We start from the raw sequence: 19,491 nt of genomic DNA on the forward strand, positions 1-19,491 counted from the left end.
GAAAAGAAGAAAAACCCAATAGGAGTTACTGGTATTTATTTAAAAAATGGTAAAAGTGGGATAAAGGTGTCCCCAATGTGTTTTTCCAAAAGGCAATTGGACTAATACAATAATACAATAGTAGAGATGGAAGGGACCTTGGAGGTCTTCTAGTCCAACCCCCTGCCTAGGCAGGAAACCCTATACCGTTTCAGACAAATGGCTATCCAACATCTTCTTAAAGACTTCCAGTGTTGTTGAGGAGAGAGACTCGGGTGCCCTTTCTGGAGTTTCCCAGGAAAAAGTGGAATATCAATGCTTTAAAGGAATGAATGGAAGTAAAGAGGTGGAATATACAATAATACAATAGTAGAGATGGAAGGGACCTTGGAGGTCTTCTAGTCCAACCCCCTGCCTAGGCAGGAAACCCTATACTGTTTCAGGCAAATGGCTATCCAACATCTTCTTAAAGACTTCCAGTGTTGGGGCATTCACAACCTCTGGAGGCAACTTCTGTTCCACTGACTTTCCTAGTTTTCGTTTTTTTTCCCCTTTGAAAATGTTTCACTTCTCATCCCAAAAGCTTCTTCGGTTCAGTTTGGTTTAGAAGATGCTTGGATGAGAAGCGAAATGTTTTCAAAGGAAAAAACCCAAGAAAGTTCCCTTGGGGAAAAGGGACAACCAAGACCAAGATGATTGAGAATCTCCACAGACGTGGGATAAAAATCAAACAAACAAATCAATATTGTTTTAGCATTTTCGTCCACTGGGGGGGTGGGGGGGAATCAGCCAGGAGATAGATATCTGGAAACTTCTTTTTAAAAATCTATGTCAAATTAGCTTAGAAAATGGGATCAATGTGCTATTATTAATCTAAGAGAAATTTATATTGTGTTTGTTGGGAGGAGAGGGGCTATAATTCGAGTAATTTACTTTAAGACGGGGGGAGGGGAGGGGGCAAAGTATTTGGTATAATATTTGAATGTGAATTTTTGCGGGGGGGTTGGGGGGGGCATAACATTTGTATGAGATTTACATTGTATGGCGGGGGGGGGGGGTGAAAAGGGGGAAAATCTGTTTGTACAAAACTCTTTTAATAAAAAAAAAATCTATATATAAATGTTATTTGTATATTTTTCTTTAACATACATGAGTGCTTAATAAACAGTGTATTGTCTGGGTCAATTTACTTATACATAACAACAATAATGAGAATAATAATAGTTACTTGTACATAGTGGTATTCTTCCAACTTCAAATTTCTACCTTTATGGTCTAACCATTGGTAAAAAAAATCCTGTGTTAAAAAATATTCTGTATCTTCTTTATCTTTTATCTTCAATGTTAATCTATCCATTTCCGCACAGTCTATTTTTAAAATTATGTTTGCATCTGTAGGAATTTCCTCATTTTGCCAATATTGCGCAAATGCAGTTCTTGCTGCTGTCAACACATGTAATATTACACATGCCACCCCTTTGTCATATTTTTTCTGGTAATATACCTCACAGAAATATTTCTTGCTTTAAATCTATATGTTGCTTTATCACTTTCCCTAACATGAGGGGTTGGGAAACTCTTTGTGGATCCTGTTGGCTTTCTCGGATCCTCTGCATGGGGCTAGGATTGGCATGGACTCTTGGTGCTTACCGTATGCCTCTCTTTCTCCTGCTGTACCAGGAGAAGGTCCCCACGGAGTGGTAGCTGGGCAGAAATTTCCTCATCTTTTTGGCTAAGCCAGTCAATGATCTCCTGCAAAGGAATCTGCAGCTTGCCGCTGTGATCCGAGAAGGCCTCAAGGCGAGCCCTGAGGAGACAAAGGAGATGTTGAACCCCGGGAGGAGAGAAAAGAGAAGACATCGAAGCAAAGTTTACACTCGGGACGTTTAGAGCTGCTTACCGAAGGCTGTGTGATTTCTTCTTAATCTCATTCCAGCACAGATTCATTTCCAGGGTCATCTGCGGCCCAACAGCACCGTTGGGAGGCTTCTGGTTCAGGCTGGCTGGTATGGTGCCATCGCGGGCTGTTTTAACCTAAGTGTGAAGACAGAGAACCTGATCAAGGAAGGGGAAAACACAAAAGGAACAGAATCAATTTGATTCGGGCATTCCCCCCCGCGCCCCTAAATATATTGCCGTTTATTTATTTAGCAGATTTATGCAGTCATCTTTCTCATAGAACATGACACTGGTTGTCCTAGAACCTCAGGGACAATTAAAGCAGCATGACAGGTATTAAAACACCGAAGTACAAATTAAAATTTAAAAAAAAATTGAAAAACCAAGACTGCGAGAGAATACCAATCAACTCCTCTGATGCAACCACCTTACAGGCTCCCCCCTGTGGCTGATGATTATTTAGATCTTTGAGTTTTAGTTACTTGTTACTTTGGGCCTCCCATGGGCAGAAAGGCAGAATAATATTAGTAACCAAAATTGTGCTTGAAAGGGAGGGGAGTAGACTTCATGGGGTGATGGAGACTCAGCAGCTCATGGCAAACATTTGCTTGGAGTAAAGTTGGTTCACAAGAAATGTAGGAAAAAAGTGCACATAGCAGGAGATGATTATGCTGCCCAGATCATCGTCGTTTTCAAAATGTAGATTCCTTTCCACGCAATGAATGGTATCATGCCTCAGAACAAGCCCTACTCATCATCGTCATCATCATCAACATCAATGTCATCAATGTCAACATTGTCAACATCAACATTGTCAATATCAACATCAATGTCAACACTGTCACCATCAACAGCAACATTGTCAATGTCAACATTGTCAGCGTCAACATCAATATCAACAGTGTCATCATCATCAACACTGTCAACATCAACATCAATGTCAACAGTGTCATCAACAGCAACATTGTCAACATTGTCAACATCAACATCAACAGTGTCATCAACAGCAACATTGTCAACGTCAACATTGTCAATGTCAACATCAATGTCAACACTGTCATCATCAACATCAACACTGTCAACATCAACATCAATGTCAACATTGTAAATGTCATCAACATCAATATCAACATCAACGTTGACATCAACACCAACATCAATGTAAACATCAACATCACCGCTACCACCATCTGGCTAAGAGATTAGTTACCTATTGTTTTTTTTTTAAAAAAAAACCTCTTCCTTTTCAAGTTACGGAGCCAATTATGGAACTTGTGGACCCCATTATGACTGTATTTGCCTTAGGTACCTTCTCTTATATGACCTTGTTTTAAGTCCTTTTAATGAAAAGCAACAAGATATGGGAAGCTATTGTGCAGACCATCCATCTAGGATCATCTAGCTATCCTTGGCTGATGTCACAAAACGGAGCAAGTCTGGTACTGGTTGATCATTCAACAGAAGGCCATCCCCGGCCAAAGGTTAAAGTGGGATGTGTTAAAAAATATCCCAGAAGGAGACACCAGAAAACCACTTCCATGTCCCATATCCCATTTTCCACAAAAGCTACATAGATGCTTCCATGAAGTCCTCAGCAGTTGACCTCAACTCAAGGGAGGCTTTCCTTTTTCTCACATTTTCTATTCAGCTTGTTGCTACTCAACTACAGAACACACACACTTCAAGTTACTTATTTTCTCTTATTGCTGGGTTTTTTTTTTTTTTTGACCCAGCTCGTAGTTTGCATTCTGAAGCTTCGACCCAGATTGTCATAAGCCAAGATGCTCTGAAAGGATTTTAGCACATCTTCCATTCACTCAAAGTGTGTCATAATGTGTTGTAGGCATTTAAAATTGGGGAAGGGCACCTCGGGAGGGCATTTGGCCATCTGTCTGCTCCCGTGTTAGCTTCTTGCACTCTGCCTTTTATCAAATTCGCGTTGGCTTCCCCCTCGGCAGGCTCCCTTGTGCCAAATCAACACGGAGGGAGTCTGGCAACGTAAACACCAAACAGTACTATTTCCCCGTTTCAGCTTGGCGCATTTCACAGCACCACGTTATTTCAGGGGCGTGCATCATGCCCTAATTGCCCGCTTTCGATTTCCGTACGTTTCAGCAATCACAAAGAGAAGCCACCCCGAATCAAATCACTGCAGAGCAAATCATTTTTTTCCTTAAGCAGAATAGCCAATTTCTTCTCTAACCAAAGAGGTTCAAAAGCAAACGGCACTGGAAAAGATGCAGCCCATTTGCCAATTTGTTCTAAGAAGCTGCTTTTCCCAAACATTTTATTTCAATTATCTTTGTTTTATTTTTACAAAGGCTACCATTGGGCTACTGTTTCCACTGTTGGTTTTATATGTTAGCCTTTCCCAGGTCAGAGTTGCCTTGAACAGTGAGATGGGCAGCAAAATAAATTTGACGACAGCAATAACTATGATGATGATGATGATGATGATGATGATGATGATGATAATAATAATAATAATAATAATAATAATAATAATAATAATAATAATAATAGTACCCATAGCCATTAGTGGCTTTGGTACAATCCCAAAACAACTGGCGCAACACTGGAACACCATCGGCATTGACAAAATCACCGTCAGTCAATTGCGAAAGGCAGCTTCACTGGGAACAGCTCACATCCTGCAACGGTACTTTTAATCCCAACAAACAACAACATCTGCCCACAATGTCCTTGGGAAAGACTCAATAGGCAAATTAAAATGTCAAATCCAGTCTGAATGTTTGGCTGACTGCACGACAAACCATAATCATTCCCCTGTTACCTGCTTGTTTTTGTTTTTTTTTTAATCTGCTGGCGGAACCCCCCCCCCAAAAAAAAAGATGTCAGAGAGAAAAACGGGGCTCAAAAATGGTTTGAATTCTTCAGATACCCTATGTTGGCTTCAATTGGGATTTGATTCCTAATGAGAGTTGCAACTGATCTTTTTTTTCCCCCTTGGCAATTAAAGCGAGATTTCACTACAAAGACATTATTACTGCAGAGCAAATACCAGTAATGGGATACTTTAGTACTGCTTCCATCTGCAGTTCTTTTGTCCCAAGTGTTTTAGCACAGCTACATTTAAGCTTCATCAACTTCTTCATGGAAGGTTTACTTTTGAGAGCAGCCTTATCTGTCCTAATATTCCATAGTCTGCAGGAGCACAAACCCAGTTAGAAATCCGGTAAGTAGCTGAATGGAGGACCTCTCCAATACAGTCTCCTACCACGGACTTGTTCAAAGCAGACCTGTAACATTTTCATTATGCCTCTATCACAGGCCATTAAGAAATTATTTTATCAGGGAAGGAAATGGAGAGAAAATGAGGGAGATGAACAATTGCACTCTGCAAATTAATGGTTACTAATTGGAGACCTGAAATAGTTTTATGCAAAGAGAGTGAGCAAGAGAGCAAGGGAAAGGGAGAGAGAGAGCGCGTGTGAGAGAGAAATATGATAAAATAGATATAACAGATTAAAGAAACAAGATTAGAGAGAGAACTAAGATAATGGTAGATAGATCATAGATAGGTAGATAGATAGATAGATAGATAGATAGATAGATAGATAGATAGATAGATAGATAGATAGATAGATAGAAAAATAATAAATAGAAAGATAATAGATACTGTAGATATAGATAGATAAGGTAAAGGTTCCCCTTGCACATAACTGCTAGTCGTTCCCAACTCTAGGGGGCAGTGCTCATCTCCGTTTCAAAGCCAAAGAGCCAGCGCTGTCCGAAGATGTCTTTGTGGTCATGTGGCCGGCATGACTAAACGCCGAAGGTGCACAGAACGCTGTTACCTTCCCACCAAAGGTGGTTCCTATTTTTCTACTTGCATTTTTACACGCTTTCGAACTGCTGGGTTGGCAGAAGCTGGGACAAGTAACGGGAGCTCACTCTGTTATGCGGCGCTTGGGATTTGAACCGCCAAACCTCCAACCATTCTGATCGACAAGCTCAGCGTCTTAGCCACTGAGCCACTGCGTCCCTTACAGAGAGATAGAAGGATAGATAAATGATAGAGATGATAGAACATACACACACAGATGACTGGCTGGCTGGCTGGATATAGATGAGACAGAGAGAGAGAGAGCCAGCCAGCCAGAGATGGAGTTAGAGATGGCAAAAGGGCTGTTCCAAAGAGTTTCTCCACGTTCCAAAAATCTTTCCATGTCAACAGAGCAGCTATTCTAATTTTAGGGAGCACTGCCTCATTTGTAACAGAAAAAAACTTTCCTTCTTATTCCATTGAGATATACCCTGAATAGCAGCCTAGCCTTGTAAAGAGTTTGCCCGGCTTTTCCCATTTCAAGCCAGGCTTGATTTGGCAGCTCCTCTCTCCTAATACACCACAACATCAAAAGCAATACAGAATTATGAAGAGAGAGAGAGAAAATACTGCCAGCTCAAGCTTAAAAAGATGCCCTTTATAAATCATTCACATCAAAGCTCTGGTGCATCTTGCTGTAGTCCCCTGGGATTTTCCACGTGCCCAAGCAGACTAACGGCTTGCTCTGTAACCATCGTAGTTACCCGAAGCCCAAGGGGAGAACTCTTCTCGGAATCCAAATTCTTTAAAGAAGACGGATGGCAGAACCTGACTGGATAGGAGACCCACAAAAGACCCACAAAAGTTGTCCACCATTCGTGGAGCAATGCCAGAGGAGGTCCCAGCACCAAGGCTCAATGTGAAATGGGGCATTCCTCCCTTCTTCACTTGAAATCAACTTCTTTTTTTCTTTTAAATACATTTTTATTGGGTTATAAAGTATTATAAAATGGAGTGGTGCAGTAGCCTACAGGTGGAGTTCTCGCCTCTCAATCAGGAGGCCGTGAGTTCGATCCTAGGTAGAGACAAATATTTCTATCTCGCATGTGCGCACAATGAGACTCTATCTGCCGAACAAAACTCCGCACTGGTGACGGGAAGGGCATCGGGCCAGTAAACACTCTGCTAGCTCCATTCGTTTGCCCACGCAAGGGATTATGGGGTCATCAAAAGAAGATGATGGTGATAAAGTATTATAAAATACAAAACACAAAAGCAAATAAGAGGATGTGGAGAGGAAAGGGGAGGGGGCAAAGAAAAACGAGGAAGGGTAGGGAAAGAAAAAGAAGCATTGACTTCCGACCGGTTACAGTAGAATAAGGCATTCACAACAAATCACAACTTTTTACTTCACCATAATATTATCAACCAGTCATTTCTACAAAAGTCTATCAGTCTAATCTGTAAAACCCGAAATCAAAGTTTCATTCTTTTCCACCTCGAGCATGAAGTTCAGAAGCGGTTTCCATGTGGAAACCAAAGTATTTATGTTTTTTTCCGTTGAGCAGAGTAGTCAATTTTGACATTTCAACCTACTCCATCAACTTAGAATAAAACAATAACAGAGTTGGAAGGGACTTTGGAGGTCTTCTAGTCCAACCCCCTGCCTAGGCAGGAAACCCTATAGCATTTCAGACAAATGGTTATCCAATCTCTTTTAAAAACAGTTTTAACAGAGTTGAAATGAACTTCATAGGTAGAATTCATCATAGAATAACAGAGTTGGAAGGGACCTTGGAGATCTTCTAGTCCAACCCCCTGCATAGGTATGAAACGCTACACCACTTCAGACAAATGGTTATTTAATCTCTTCTTACAAACTTCCAGTGTTGGAGCATTTACAACCTCTGGAGGCAAGTTGTTCCATTGATTAATTGTTCTCACTGTCAGGAAATTTCTCCTTAGTTCTAAGTTGCTTCTCTCTTTGATTAGTTTCCATCCATTGCTTCTTGTCCTGCCCTCAGGTGCTTTGGAGAATAGCTTGACTCCCTCTTCTTTGTGGCAACCCCTGAAATATTGGAAGACTGCTATCATGTCTCCCCTAGTCCTTCTTTTTATTAAACTAGACATATCCAGTTCCTGCAACCGTTCTTCATATGTTTTAGTCTCCAGTCCCCTAATCATCTTGGTTGCTCTTCTCTCCACTCTTTCTAGAGTGTCAACATAATTTTTACATCCTGGCAACCAAAATGTCTGCAACCATTCATCCCTAATTGAACTCAAACATTCTTGAATTACTCGTCTGCCGTTTTCCAGCTTCCGTCTCAAACTATCAGTCGTTACCGCTACAAGAGAAGTCCGTCTGTCCAATCCCCTCTTCTCTCAATTCTCTCCACCGGCACATCAGTTCTCTGCACGGTGGCTTTCTTTGGAGATCAAGGCAGGCATTCAGCCTCTGTAGACCATGGCTTACCTATTCAGAAGTTGGAATAGAGCTCCATGGGGAAGCCCCTGCCTGGCTGCCAGCTCCCTATGTCTCCAAATCACCTCTCCCCCAAAAAAATGTTGAGAAGAACCGGGGAAGGGAGAAGGGACAGAAAGGGCAGGGCAGGGAGGGGCCAGAGATGTTGCTGGTTGCCTTCAGGCGTTGCCCCCTTTGGAATCTGCAGGAGGTGGTGGAACAATGACAACCAGCAGTTCTCTGCGTGAATTGGGGCTTTGTCTAGGTTGAATTCCAGCAACTTCCAAGCCATGTTGACTCTGGAGGGGCGGGGGAGGGGGACAACAAGAGAGAGAACGTAGAACTGCTTACGGGCAAGGAAGGCTTAAATGTTACGGGTGAGGAGGCTCTTGAACTCCCCCAAGCATGGACGTGTGACAGTCACGCTTGACTTTTCATTACTCAGGCAAAAGGAAGCTCGGTCAACCGGGGGCTGGAACGGTCTTTGGGATGAGATCTTCCAAGCACAGGGAGAGGAGGGAGGGAGGGGAGGTGGGGCAGGGTCTGTGTTGGAAATGGGCTTGGGATGAAGGTCCCACATCACATTTTGCGTAGCCCTACAGAATCGGGAATGGTCCTTCGGTAACTTCAAGGTAGAAAGAAGTCTTCTACAACAAAAAAGCACAACAAAGAATGTTCTTTCTGCGCCAACTCAGGAAGCTCAAACTGCCCAAGAGGCTGCTGATTCAGTTCTACAGAGGAATGATTGAGTCTGTCATCTGCACCTCCATAACTGTCTGGTTTGGTTTTGCAACCCAACAAGGCAGACACGGACTTCAGTGGAGAATCAGAACTGCAGAAAAAACAATGGCTACCAACCTGCCTTCCATTGAGGACCTGTACGCTTCAGGAGTCAAAAAGAGGGCTGTGAAAATATTTACAGACCCCTCAAATCCTGGACATAAATTGTTTCAACTCCTATCCTCAAAACGATGCAATAGAGCACTGCACACCAGAACAACTAGACACAAGGACAGTTTTTCCCCCAACGCCATCACTCTGCTAAACAAATAATTCCCTCAACACTGAGGCCGCATTACTATTACTATTAGTCTTCTCATCATTCCTATCACCCATCTCTTCCCACTTATGACTGCAGGACTGTAACTTTGTTGTTTGTATCCTTACGATTTATATTGATATTGTTTCCTGATTGCTTATTTGTACCCGATGACTATCAGTAAGTGTTGTACCTTATGATTTTTGACGAATGTATCTTGTCTTTTTATGTACACTGAGAGCATCTGCACCAAAGACAAATTCCTTGTGTGTCCAATGACACTTGGCTAATAAAGCATTCTATTCTATTCTATTCTATTCTATTCTATTCTATTCTATTCTATTCTATTCTTATTCTTATTCTTATTCTTATTCTTATTCTTATTCCTATTCCTATTCCTATTCCTATTCTGTTCTATTCCATTCCATTCCACTCCTATTCCTATTCCTATTCCTATTCTTTATAGTCTAGTCTACGTTCTCTATTCTATTCTATTCTATTCTATTCTATTCTATTCTATTCTATTCTATTCTATTCTATTCTATTCTATTCTATTCTATTCCTATTCCTATTCTGTTCTATTCCATTCCATTCCACTCCTATTCCTATTCCTATTCTTTATAGTCTAGTCTACTTTCTCTATTCTATTCTATTCTATTCTATTCTATTCTATTCTATTCTATTCTATTCTATTCTATTCTATTCTATTCTATTCCATTCCATTCCATTCCATTCCATTCCATTCAAACAATGGTAGAGGCTCTCAGAATCTGATGGAATAATTTTTCAGCCACATTTTTTAACTTTTGGGATGTGTGTTTTTTAATGTTGTACGCCGCCCTGAGTCCTTTTGGAGAAGGACGGCATATAAATCCAAATAAACCAAACCAAACCAAACCACATGGTCATGGAGTCCATGCAGTGAAAGCTTTCAGTGGCATGGTTGAAGAGCCATTGTCTATTCTCAGCCTTCCTTCTAGTTCCCCCAATATTCAAGGGAGTGATGGGATGAAATCAATAACTGACAGGAGCAAAAGGATGGGATTTGTCCATCTTTAGTAGCTATGCAAATATGGGACCCCTGCCCACTGGCTCGTCTGCAAAGCTGCTTCTCCAGTCTGCTCTTAAAGGCATGTGACCTTCTCCCTTTGCCCTTACTGCTGTCCTAGCTCAGGACTTCAATTCCCATGCTCTTGAAACCCATCATACAGGCAAGAGGGGTCCTTTGGGGGTGGGTGGTCTCCACACTTTGCTAACTTCCATGGACCATCCCGTCTGGGGCTACTGAAAATTGCACTTCTGCAGTTCTAGATGGGAGATTCACAGATCCCCTTCCATCTCTATGCCACACTTTTGAAGGGACGATGGTGGCATGTGGTTTAGGGAGATGTTTTGCATTCAAATACTGTATATTTTACTCATGATACTGTTTCCATCGTCCCTTAAAATATTAACAGATTCCACCATGGTTTTGAAAATCAGTCTCTCCACTAGATAGTAATTGACAGTCAAGCTGAAACTAAGTTTTAATAGACTAAAATTAGCAAACTTCCTCAAATCCCAAATAAATTACCCAAATCTAATCCACATATGAAAGGATACTGATTGCAAACACAGAGTTAATTAAATTAGGCCTCCCAGTGAAATTGCTTGTTCCCAAGAATAAACACAACTACACACACCTACACAGGCCTCTCAAGCATCACCCCAGAATCAGCATATAGACACCTCATCCTATGGAACTCACTCTATAAAACTCTCTCTATAAAAATATCCTGCTGTACCCCATTTCTCTGCAGCCTCCCCTTAAGGACAAACTGTTTTGCTTTTAGGAATGAAGAATTCTTCTTTCCTCACCACTGTCTGGATCTTATTTTTATTTATTCTTGAGCAGTCCCAGTTCCAGTTGGAACCTCAAATTATTCTTCTGACACTAACATCTGGAATTCTATTTTTTTTTAAAAAAAAAAGTTATGCATTTACATTGTGTGTGAACAGCGTTGGTGCTGGGTATCATTCATTTTAATCCAATTCACAATACCAATATTAGTAATCTCTATCACATTTCTCAAATTTAAGTAATCCTTATTATATTGTTCAAACATATCTATTCAAAAAATGCTTAACTCCTCACCGTTATCTCTACCTTCATCTAGTAAACATTTCTCTACTACATATGAACAAATTTAACTAAGTTTCATTTATATCGATCCAGTTTATGCTAACATTTTTTAAAATCTCCATCACATTTAGCAAGTTTATATAATCCTCATTATATTATTTATACATCTCCTCTAGTACTTCAACGCTTATGCATTTTTCCATTTTAATGCATCTGGAATTCTTAAGGAGTCTGTTTTCTCTTGGGAGCGCAGGAATTTGTGGCTCACACCCAATCCTTAGCACCAAAGAAGGAAAACATGCATTGTTTTCACCAAGAGGATTCAATTCCCATCAACAAGGTTTCTCCCACAGATTTTTGCTTCAAAGGGCATTTCCTTTCTCCAACTCGCCTACAAGCACGGGATTAAAAGTCCCTTCTCACTTTTGTTCCAGCTCTGACACTTTCTTCTTCCATCAATCAGCCTGATGTGCTACACAACACCTCTATAGAATAGAATGGAATGGAATGGAATAGAATAGCAGAGTTGGAAGGGACCTTGGAGATCTTCTATCCAACCCCCTGCTTAGGCAGGAAACCTTACACCACTTCAGACAAATAGTTATCCAACATCTTCTTAAAAGCTTCCAGTAGCTTCCAGTCCCCTAATCATTTTTGTTGCTCTTCTCTGCACTCTTTCTAGAGTCTCTTCAACATTTTTACATCGTGGCGACCAAAACTGGATGCAGTTTTGCCTCGCTTTAGCTCCGTTCTGAGGGCTAAACCTCTCTCTGTTGATGACCTTCTACAAAACTATCATGGATGGTATGGAGAAACTTCTCCAAGACTTGCATTTTTCAAATACCTCAGAAAGCCAGCCACCCTGGTCATGGAGTAAGGCTGGAGTAGAAAACAGAAGACCAGTTAGAGCAGGGAAATAGACACTTTGACCTACTGGTTAAGGCACCAAACTAGAAAGCAGAGGCCGTGAGTTCAAGTCTTGCAATAGCCATGGAAGTCATCTTGGTGACCCTTGGGCCAATCACCAGGATGTAGTGAGTTCTAATCCCGCCATAGGCATGAAAGCTGACTGGATGACTTTGGACTAATCACCAGGTGACTGGGAGTTCCAGTCCCACCTTCACCATGAAAGCCAGCTGGATGAAAAAAAGAAATGGCATTCCAGGGTGCTGCCCATATTATGAGCCTGGTTCCATGACTGCAAGTTAGGGATCTTTTTTTTTATCTGATCCATGCAGGTGAGGTGCTAAGCCACAGAGTAACCCCGTGCGCAGGTAAGGCAAAGACAGTCGTTTGGGTGGAGCTTAAAGGTCTTACCTGAGAGTGAGGGTAAGAGGTGCTGTTGCGACGGGACGCCCCGGCGTTGTGCCATTCACGACATCTGGGGAGGGTGAATGAGCATCCCTGCATGACCATGGGATGCATTAGAACAGGCGCTCATGAGGACCAACCCCGGGCTGAGCAGTGGCAACTGAAAGGAAGGCAGGAGTGTTATTCCATCTTTCCCCAGGATCTACAGCAGAATCTCAACCTTGGCTCATGCCTACTGCTTCAGTGACTCCAGCCAGCTACCTCATTCTCTGTAGTCCCCTTCTTCTTTTGCCCACCATCTTTCCCAGCATCAGGCTCTTCTCTAGTGAGTCCTTCCTTCTCATTAGGTGGCCAAAGTATTTGAGTTTCATCTTCAGGATCTGGCCTTCTAAAGAGCAGTCAGGGTTGATCTCCTCTAGGACTGACCGGTTTGATCACCTTGCAGTCCAAGGGACTCGCAGGAGTCTTCTCCAGCACCAGAGTTCAAAGTTATAACTTAGTTAATTCTCTGTGTGTCAAGATATCAAAGTCACCACCTAAGAAAGAAATATCCTTCTATGTCAAATGATTTATCCTGCTATGAAAGGCAGATCAGATTCAGCAAATAATCTAAATTGGTTTTGCAAATAAAGTCAAGAATGATTTATACAAGAAGCCAAGTTAAGTGCAAGACTGGGCTAGATAAAATTGTTTTCGGATGAGAATCTCTTGATTCTGGAGTGGTGTGCTAAAGAGTCACTCTCCAAAAATAATACCGTAATAATAATAATAAAATGGTGCCAGAATAGAAAACAAGGTTCATGTTTGATTAACACTCTCTGAACATCCTTGTCATTGTTTCCCATCCTTTTAAATCATTCCCTTCTTTCCGTCCTGTGAAATATTTTGATTGGGAGGAAACTTCTAGAGGGGCTTGGAAGCTGCACCCAGAACTTGGGAGAGGTGTGCGTAACACCGCTGAAACAAGGAGAAGAGAAAGGTGGGCTTCAAGCAATGTGCGAACCCAGTTTCTTGGCCCAGCTCACTACTTGTATCTGCAGGGTGACAGTGCCCCGTTATGTACAAAATTAAAAGACGACCCTAGTTAAAAAATCCAGCTGACCCAGCCTTAACCTGATTGAAATGATCACCAGGAAGCCTCTGAAACCAACCACAATAAATCTGTATTCACACATCCCCTGGTTTTGCCAGCCTCCCAAAATCACCGATTTCAAGCTCTAGTTGCTTGATTCCTTCTTCATAACTCATCGCTAGGACTGCAGTATCGACTTGGGTCAAACAGTCTGGTGTGTGTGTGTAAATTTTATTTTAAAGCGAAGGGACCTGGCATGCGTGATGGGAAGTGCCTCTAGTTGGAAGTGCCTTGCTTGGGATTGGGATTTTTTTAAAGGCAAAAACCATAAGGCGTCCTTTGCCGGTTTTTCTCTTCGGATTCTTGCCAGCCTGTCCTGAAATTTGTACTAATGTCTCCTCTTCCCACATTTTCTGATCCTCGGCTGGATGACCACATCGGAGAACAAGGACATGGGAGCCTGTAAAGTCATCTAGCTCAAGAGCAGCTGATCATAGCATTGGTTTTAGGCACCTTTTCAAGGTAGTGGCTAATCTGGGTCTCCTCTCCCCCCAAAAGGTGGACTATCCTGCTTATCTGCCCCCCTCCCCCCTTCTCGCAGAGCCAGGCATCCCAGCTTTTTTAGGGTGTTGCCTCCTGAGCAAAGTTACGGCCCTTTTTCTACCCCCTCTTATCTCCAGAGAGATGTCCCCGGGATCAATTTTTGGGGGTCTCTGGGAAGATTTGGGGGGGGGGGGGCTGCAGAGAAGAGGTAGGGTGCTCTGGGAGAGCGTTCTGGGGGGAAGGGGCTCCCTTCTTCACCGGGGATGTTAAAATGCTGGGTGCTCTGTTCCCTTGGGGTAAAGCTCGTCTTGTAGAACATCTCACTGGAGAATCAGCTGTGAAATTGGGGAGAGGGTGGAGATGCTGAAACAAGGAGAAGGGAAAGGAGACCCTTCTGGCAAGGACGCCGGGAGGAAGGGAGGAGGAGGAGGAGGAAGAAGAAGAGGAGGATGGTGGGGAAGCACAGAGGCTGGATGGTGATGGTGACAGCGGTGGGGAGGAAGATGGTGAGGATGGAGGGAGAGGTTGCTTAGCCTTCTCCAACCCCAGCCGGCCTACCTGGAGGGGTTTCCCCGGCGGCGAGGGACGCCGCCGCAGCTGCTGCCCTTCAGCCTGCCCGGATCGAGGCTTCCTCCTCCGGGGACCACAGCGGCGTCCAGAGAGCCTGGCCAGGCGATCGCATCGCCGCCCCGAAGGACGAAGCGGAGAGCCAGGAGATGCTCGACGCTGGCCCCTGGCGGCGATGGCTGCCGCGAAAGCCAACGTGCTGCGCCCGGAGCCGGTCGGCGTGGAAGCGGCAGGAGGAGGAGGAGAAGGAAGAAGGGGGGAAATGGCTCTTTTGCAAAGGCAGAAAGCGAGGCGCGGCCGCCCGCCCGGGCGAGGGGGAGGAAGAGCAAGAGGAGGAAGGACCGATCCGGCAAGGGGGGAGGGGGAGAGGTCGGGGATCGCCCCCTGCCGCCGCGTGACCTGCGGGATCCTCTCCTCCGGCGCGGGACCGACTGGAATCGGGGGAGCCGAGCGGGCAAAATCGAGGCGTGCCGTTCCACGCGCGCCTCCCCCGGGCGAGTTCATGCGCCGCTCGCCGTCTTGGAGGAAGGCTGCGTGGATGGGGCGAGGGGAAAGGAGAACATCCACACACACACACACACGCGGGGGGGGGTCCTGCTTGGAGCAAGGGAGGGGGGAGATCAAAGGAACCAGGAGTTTGGCTAGGGGGGGGGAGAGAAGCTGGCAACTTTGGGGGCAACTGGATGGCTCTGGCAGCAAGGAGGAAAATCATCTCCTCCAGGAACATCCTCGAGCTTTGGATTCCCTCCACCCACCCCACCCCACTGGTGGACTGTGGGCCAGGCAACTGGCCCCCACCGCTTTGGAACTGCATCCCCCCCCCCCCAGGTTATTGATGGCTCTTTTGCATCTTCTAGCCAAGCCAAATTGGTTGGTTGGTTGATATTCATTTTTCGGCTTGGGGTATGATTTATGGGTCAGTTTTACCGCTCCCAGAAAGTGGCAGATTGTAAATGTGGCAGATAAATAAAATGGACGTTTATAGCAGAAGAATTAACTGTGGGAGACCACGGGGAATTAAGATAATGGGCTTGTAAGTTAGGAGACGGGCATTTAGGGACATAAAAGGAATAAACACACCAAAAGATGCTCTTTGCTTCTAGCTCTTGCTTTTTATTCTGTGATGAGAGCAAATTTTGTGTTATTGAACGCATGCCTATAGTGCCATAGAGGAAAGCCAGCAGAGGATTGTGGTATCATTACTGTTAGGAGAATGTGCTTGTTATTTAATTAAAGGTTAATTCAAGCTAGAATCCATTTCTGATTGAAGAATATTTAAAGATGGTTGTAAAATTAGATGCATGGAGTTCAAACAGCGGTTGAAACATGTAACTTGGCGCTCTTGGGAGTTTCTCCCAATTGATTGATGATGTGCCAAAAGTCAGTCTCAACTCTTCACAACCCAATAGATTTTGTCTGTGACATTCTGTCCCTGACAGAACATCTTCAGAACTTCTAAGGGAGCACCCACTGTTGCTATAATGGATTCCCTTCACCTCTTCTTCTCTTTCTGTCCATCTTACCCAACATTAGGGCATTCTCCAGAAAACATCTTTCTGAAGTAGTATATTTTGAGCTTGGTCCTGTTCCTTGAGGGAGAACTCTGGCTTGACTTTCTCCCAGTTGTCAGAAAATCAAGGAGAAATTAAGCAGAACTGGAGACGTATGGAGTACTAAAGTTAGGTGAGATGTCTTCAGCCCCAATATTCTGTAATTTTTGTTCATCTCTGGTGAAGGCAAATATGACCACTCATACGTAATTCAGTTTCAAGCGTAAATCAGTGTTTTCTCTTTCTTTGCTGTCAACTCTTCAAACCGTCTCCTTGGGATGAAGGTAGATCATTGAAAATTTCCAATTAGATCCTGTTTGCAATCACTTTACTATAGCCCTTGAACAAGACAGGGAGTGAAATTACAGGTCCATGCACTTTGCTCCAAATTGGCCTGAATGGTAGTTGAATCACTCCCATCCTCTTTATTCAAAGTTTTTCTATGGTCTTCTGGGCACCCCACTGCCCAACGTCACCCATTCAGCAAAACAAAAAAGAATCTGTTTAAAAATGCCCATTGAACATCTTGAACTTCAATTCCCTCCCGCAAATCTCCGATTCTCTTCTCCCACCTGTAAGTAGTAAACAAGAAGAACCACAGCAATCATAGAGAAAAGTACATTTAGTTTTAAACCAATACGGTGAGCATTAACAAAGGCAGAAAGCTGGAACTGCAGTGGTGTTCTCAGCAGATCGCCGCAAAGGCTTCTTTCATTCAGAAACGATGACTTGCGGGAAGCTGTGCGTGAGAGCCATTGAGGCTTAACAACTACCATGTTTCCCCGAAAATAAGGCAGTCTTGTTTTCTTTTGACCCCCGAAATAAGCGCTTAGCCTTATTTTCGGGGAGGTCTTATTATTTTTGAGGTGCAGGAGGCGGTGGGCGTGGTCACCTCCTGGCTGCTGCTGTGTTGCAATATTTTCGGGGAGGGCTTATTTTAGCGCATGCACTCAAAAGCCCGATTGGTCTTATTATCCGGGGAGGTCTTATTTTCAGGGAAGGCAAAGCACATTCATTTGTACCCCATTATTAGAGACTTTTCTTCACTTAGAAATGCCAACTTGAGCCTTTGATGCCACCGGGAATGACGACTTCTCCAGGCACGTAGAAAATTCAATTTCTTGGAGAGACGGCTGGCTTCTAGCCCATGAGTTGGCAACCTCGAGCCGGCCAGCTGTTACTGGATAGCAGCAGCTGATGCTTTCCTATTGGCCAAGAAAAGACTTCTCGTAATTGGAGCTCCAACATTTGGATGGCTGCACATTAACTTGACATGTTATATATGTAGGATAACTTGTGCATGGAGGAACTTCAAAGGAAGAGGTGCATCCAGAGCTAAGCTGCCTACCTTATCTGCTGCAGGTGAGAACTATGCACCTTTCGCTTTGAACGCCAAGCTGTCTGGAAGCCAGGCTTTTACAAGAATTGCTGTCGGAGCAGGGAGCTCAAATTGTCTAAAGATAAAAGCGAAGCGCACCATAACAATATTGTATGTCCGAGGCAGACTGACAAGTCAGGCTAGACTTGTTATCAAAATCTGATTTGGGGTTGGTTGGAGAAGTTGAGGAGGAAACTAACTAATTAGTTTAAGCCATTTTCTTCTTACTTGAGATATGAGGGAAAACCTTGGGAAAACCACCTACTGCCAAGCTTTGCTTTAAACTGTTCAGTTTTCCAAATGGATCCAGCTGCACCTTCCTTAAATCAAGAGATTCCTGACTTATTCATAAATCAAAGCCATTGGGGATTGCAGAGCACAAATACAAGTGGGCCAGAATGAGCACAGCTGGAATACTCAGCAAGCCGTTTTACCATTCAGAGAGGAAGGGAGAGAAGCAATGGTTGGTCTATCAGGAGAGAAGAAAAGAAAATTAAAGGTTCAGTAAGGTGACATTGTATTAACAGATAATGGGAGCGTTCAGGAATCCTTCCATAATTTTTATGCAAATTTGTACAAGATAGGTCTCGCTGGGGAAAAAAACGATATTTGAAAAAAAAACCCAAACAGAATTTATTTATTTATTTATTAATTACTTGAACTTATTAGTCGCCCCCTCTCCCCACAGGGACTCGGGGCGACGTACAAAGGTATTATATAGCGTATAGAGGAGGTAAGAATAAATAAATAAGTTACAATACTTAAAAAGTCAAAACCCCAGTGAAATTAACCCTTAAAAACTAAAATTACAATTAAAAATGCCCTGGGCTGGGGAGGTTGTAGAGTTATGCCAGGTCAGCTAGTCGAAACAGGTAGGTTTTCAGCTTCATACGGAAGGAGCGAAGGTCGGTTGTAGTTCTGATGTCTGGGGGGAGGTCATTCCAAAGGGTGGGGCCCACTACAGAGAAGGCCCTACTTCTGGGCGCTGCCCTCTGGCACTCTCTGGAGGACGGCACCCGGAGTAGTCCCTCTCTGTGTGAGTGGACGGGTCGCAGGGATGTATGGGGCAGGACGCGATCCCGCAGGTAACTAGGCCCTGTGCCATGGAGCGCTTTGAAGGTGGTAACCAGTACCTTGAAGCGCACCCAGTAGACCACAGGAAGCCAGTGCAGCTCGCGCAGGATAGGTGTTATATGGGAGAACCTCGATCTCCCCATAATTACCCGCGCGGCTGCATTCTGGACCAACTGCAGTCTCCGGGTGCACCTCAAGGGGAGCCCCATGTAGAGAGCATTTACCAAAGCTTTCACAATCTAGAAACAAATTTTATGAATATGAAACAAAATATAACGATATTTGAAATCTCAGAAGCCATAAAAATATCAAAATAGAGAAAGCACCATAGAATACCAAAACACAGCCTGATGGAATGCAAAGTTCACACTACAAAAGTTTTGAAGGCTGACAAGAGCGATGAATTCTATTTTGCTGGGATCTGCTATGCCAGAATCTTGGAAATAGGCTAATACTGCTTTATTGCCAAACTTAATTTGACCAAAGTATTTACATCAATGTTGGCTTATAATGATTTTACAGGATTTTACTCATGATGGTCAATGTGAGTTTTTACCAAAAGACAATTTAGAGATAATGTGAGAATTATATTGAATATAATAAGAGCAGTGATGGCTAACCTTTTCGTAGTTTTGTGCCGCAAACACGCCCCTCCCCGCCCCCATAATGCAACGCATATGCAACCCCCTACGCATCCCACGCATGCGTC

At 43.5% G+C, this 19,491-nt stretch overlaps 1 protein-coding gene across 6 annotated transcripts in view; it reads right to left on the reverse strand.

Moving 5' to 3' along the window:
• The window catches only part of DRP2 (dystrophin related protein 2), a 39,958-nt gene extending 25,048 nt beyond the window's left edge, over window positions 1-14,910 (reverse strand). For 5 of the 6 annotated variants that reach the window (XR_014176298.1, XR_014176299.1, XR_014176300.1 and 2 more), the window contains exons 1-4: window positions 14,772-14,910; window positions 12,605-12,758; window positions 1,880-2,013; window positions 1,630-1,786 (exon numbers count right to left, since the gene is read on the reverse strand). Coding sequence is in view for 2 of the 6 variants with exons in the window: in XM_081963871.1 (XP_081819997.1) it covers window positions 1,630-1,786; window positions 1,880-2,013; window positions 12,605-12,712 (399 nt within the window). In the remaining 4 variants the exon portion in view is untranslated. Of the gene's footprint in view, window positions 1-1,629; window positions 1,787-1,879; window positions 2,014-8,138; window positions 8,216-12,604; window positions 12,759-14,771 lie in introns of those variants that run through there. The other variant, XR_014176301.1, reaches the window with a different exon arrangement.
• Between the last annotated feature and the right edge of the window lie 4,581 nt (window positions 14,911-19,491).

This window comes from Natrix helvetica (assembly GCF_964273705.1).
Source record: "Natrix helvetica genome assembly, chromosome: 11".
NCBI lineage: Eukaryota > Metazoa > Chordata > Lepidosauria > Squamata > Natricidae > Natrix > Natrix helvetica.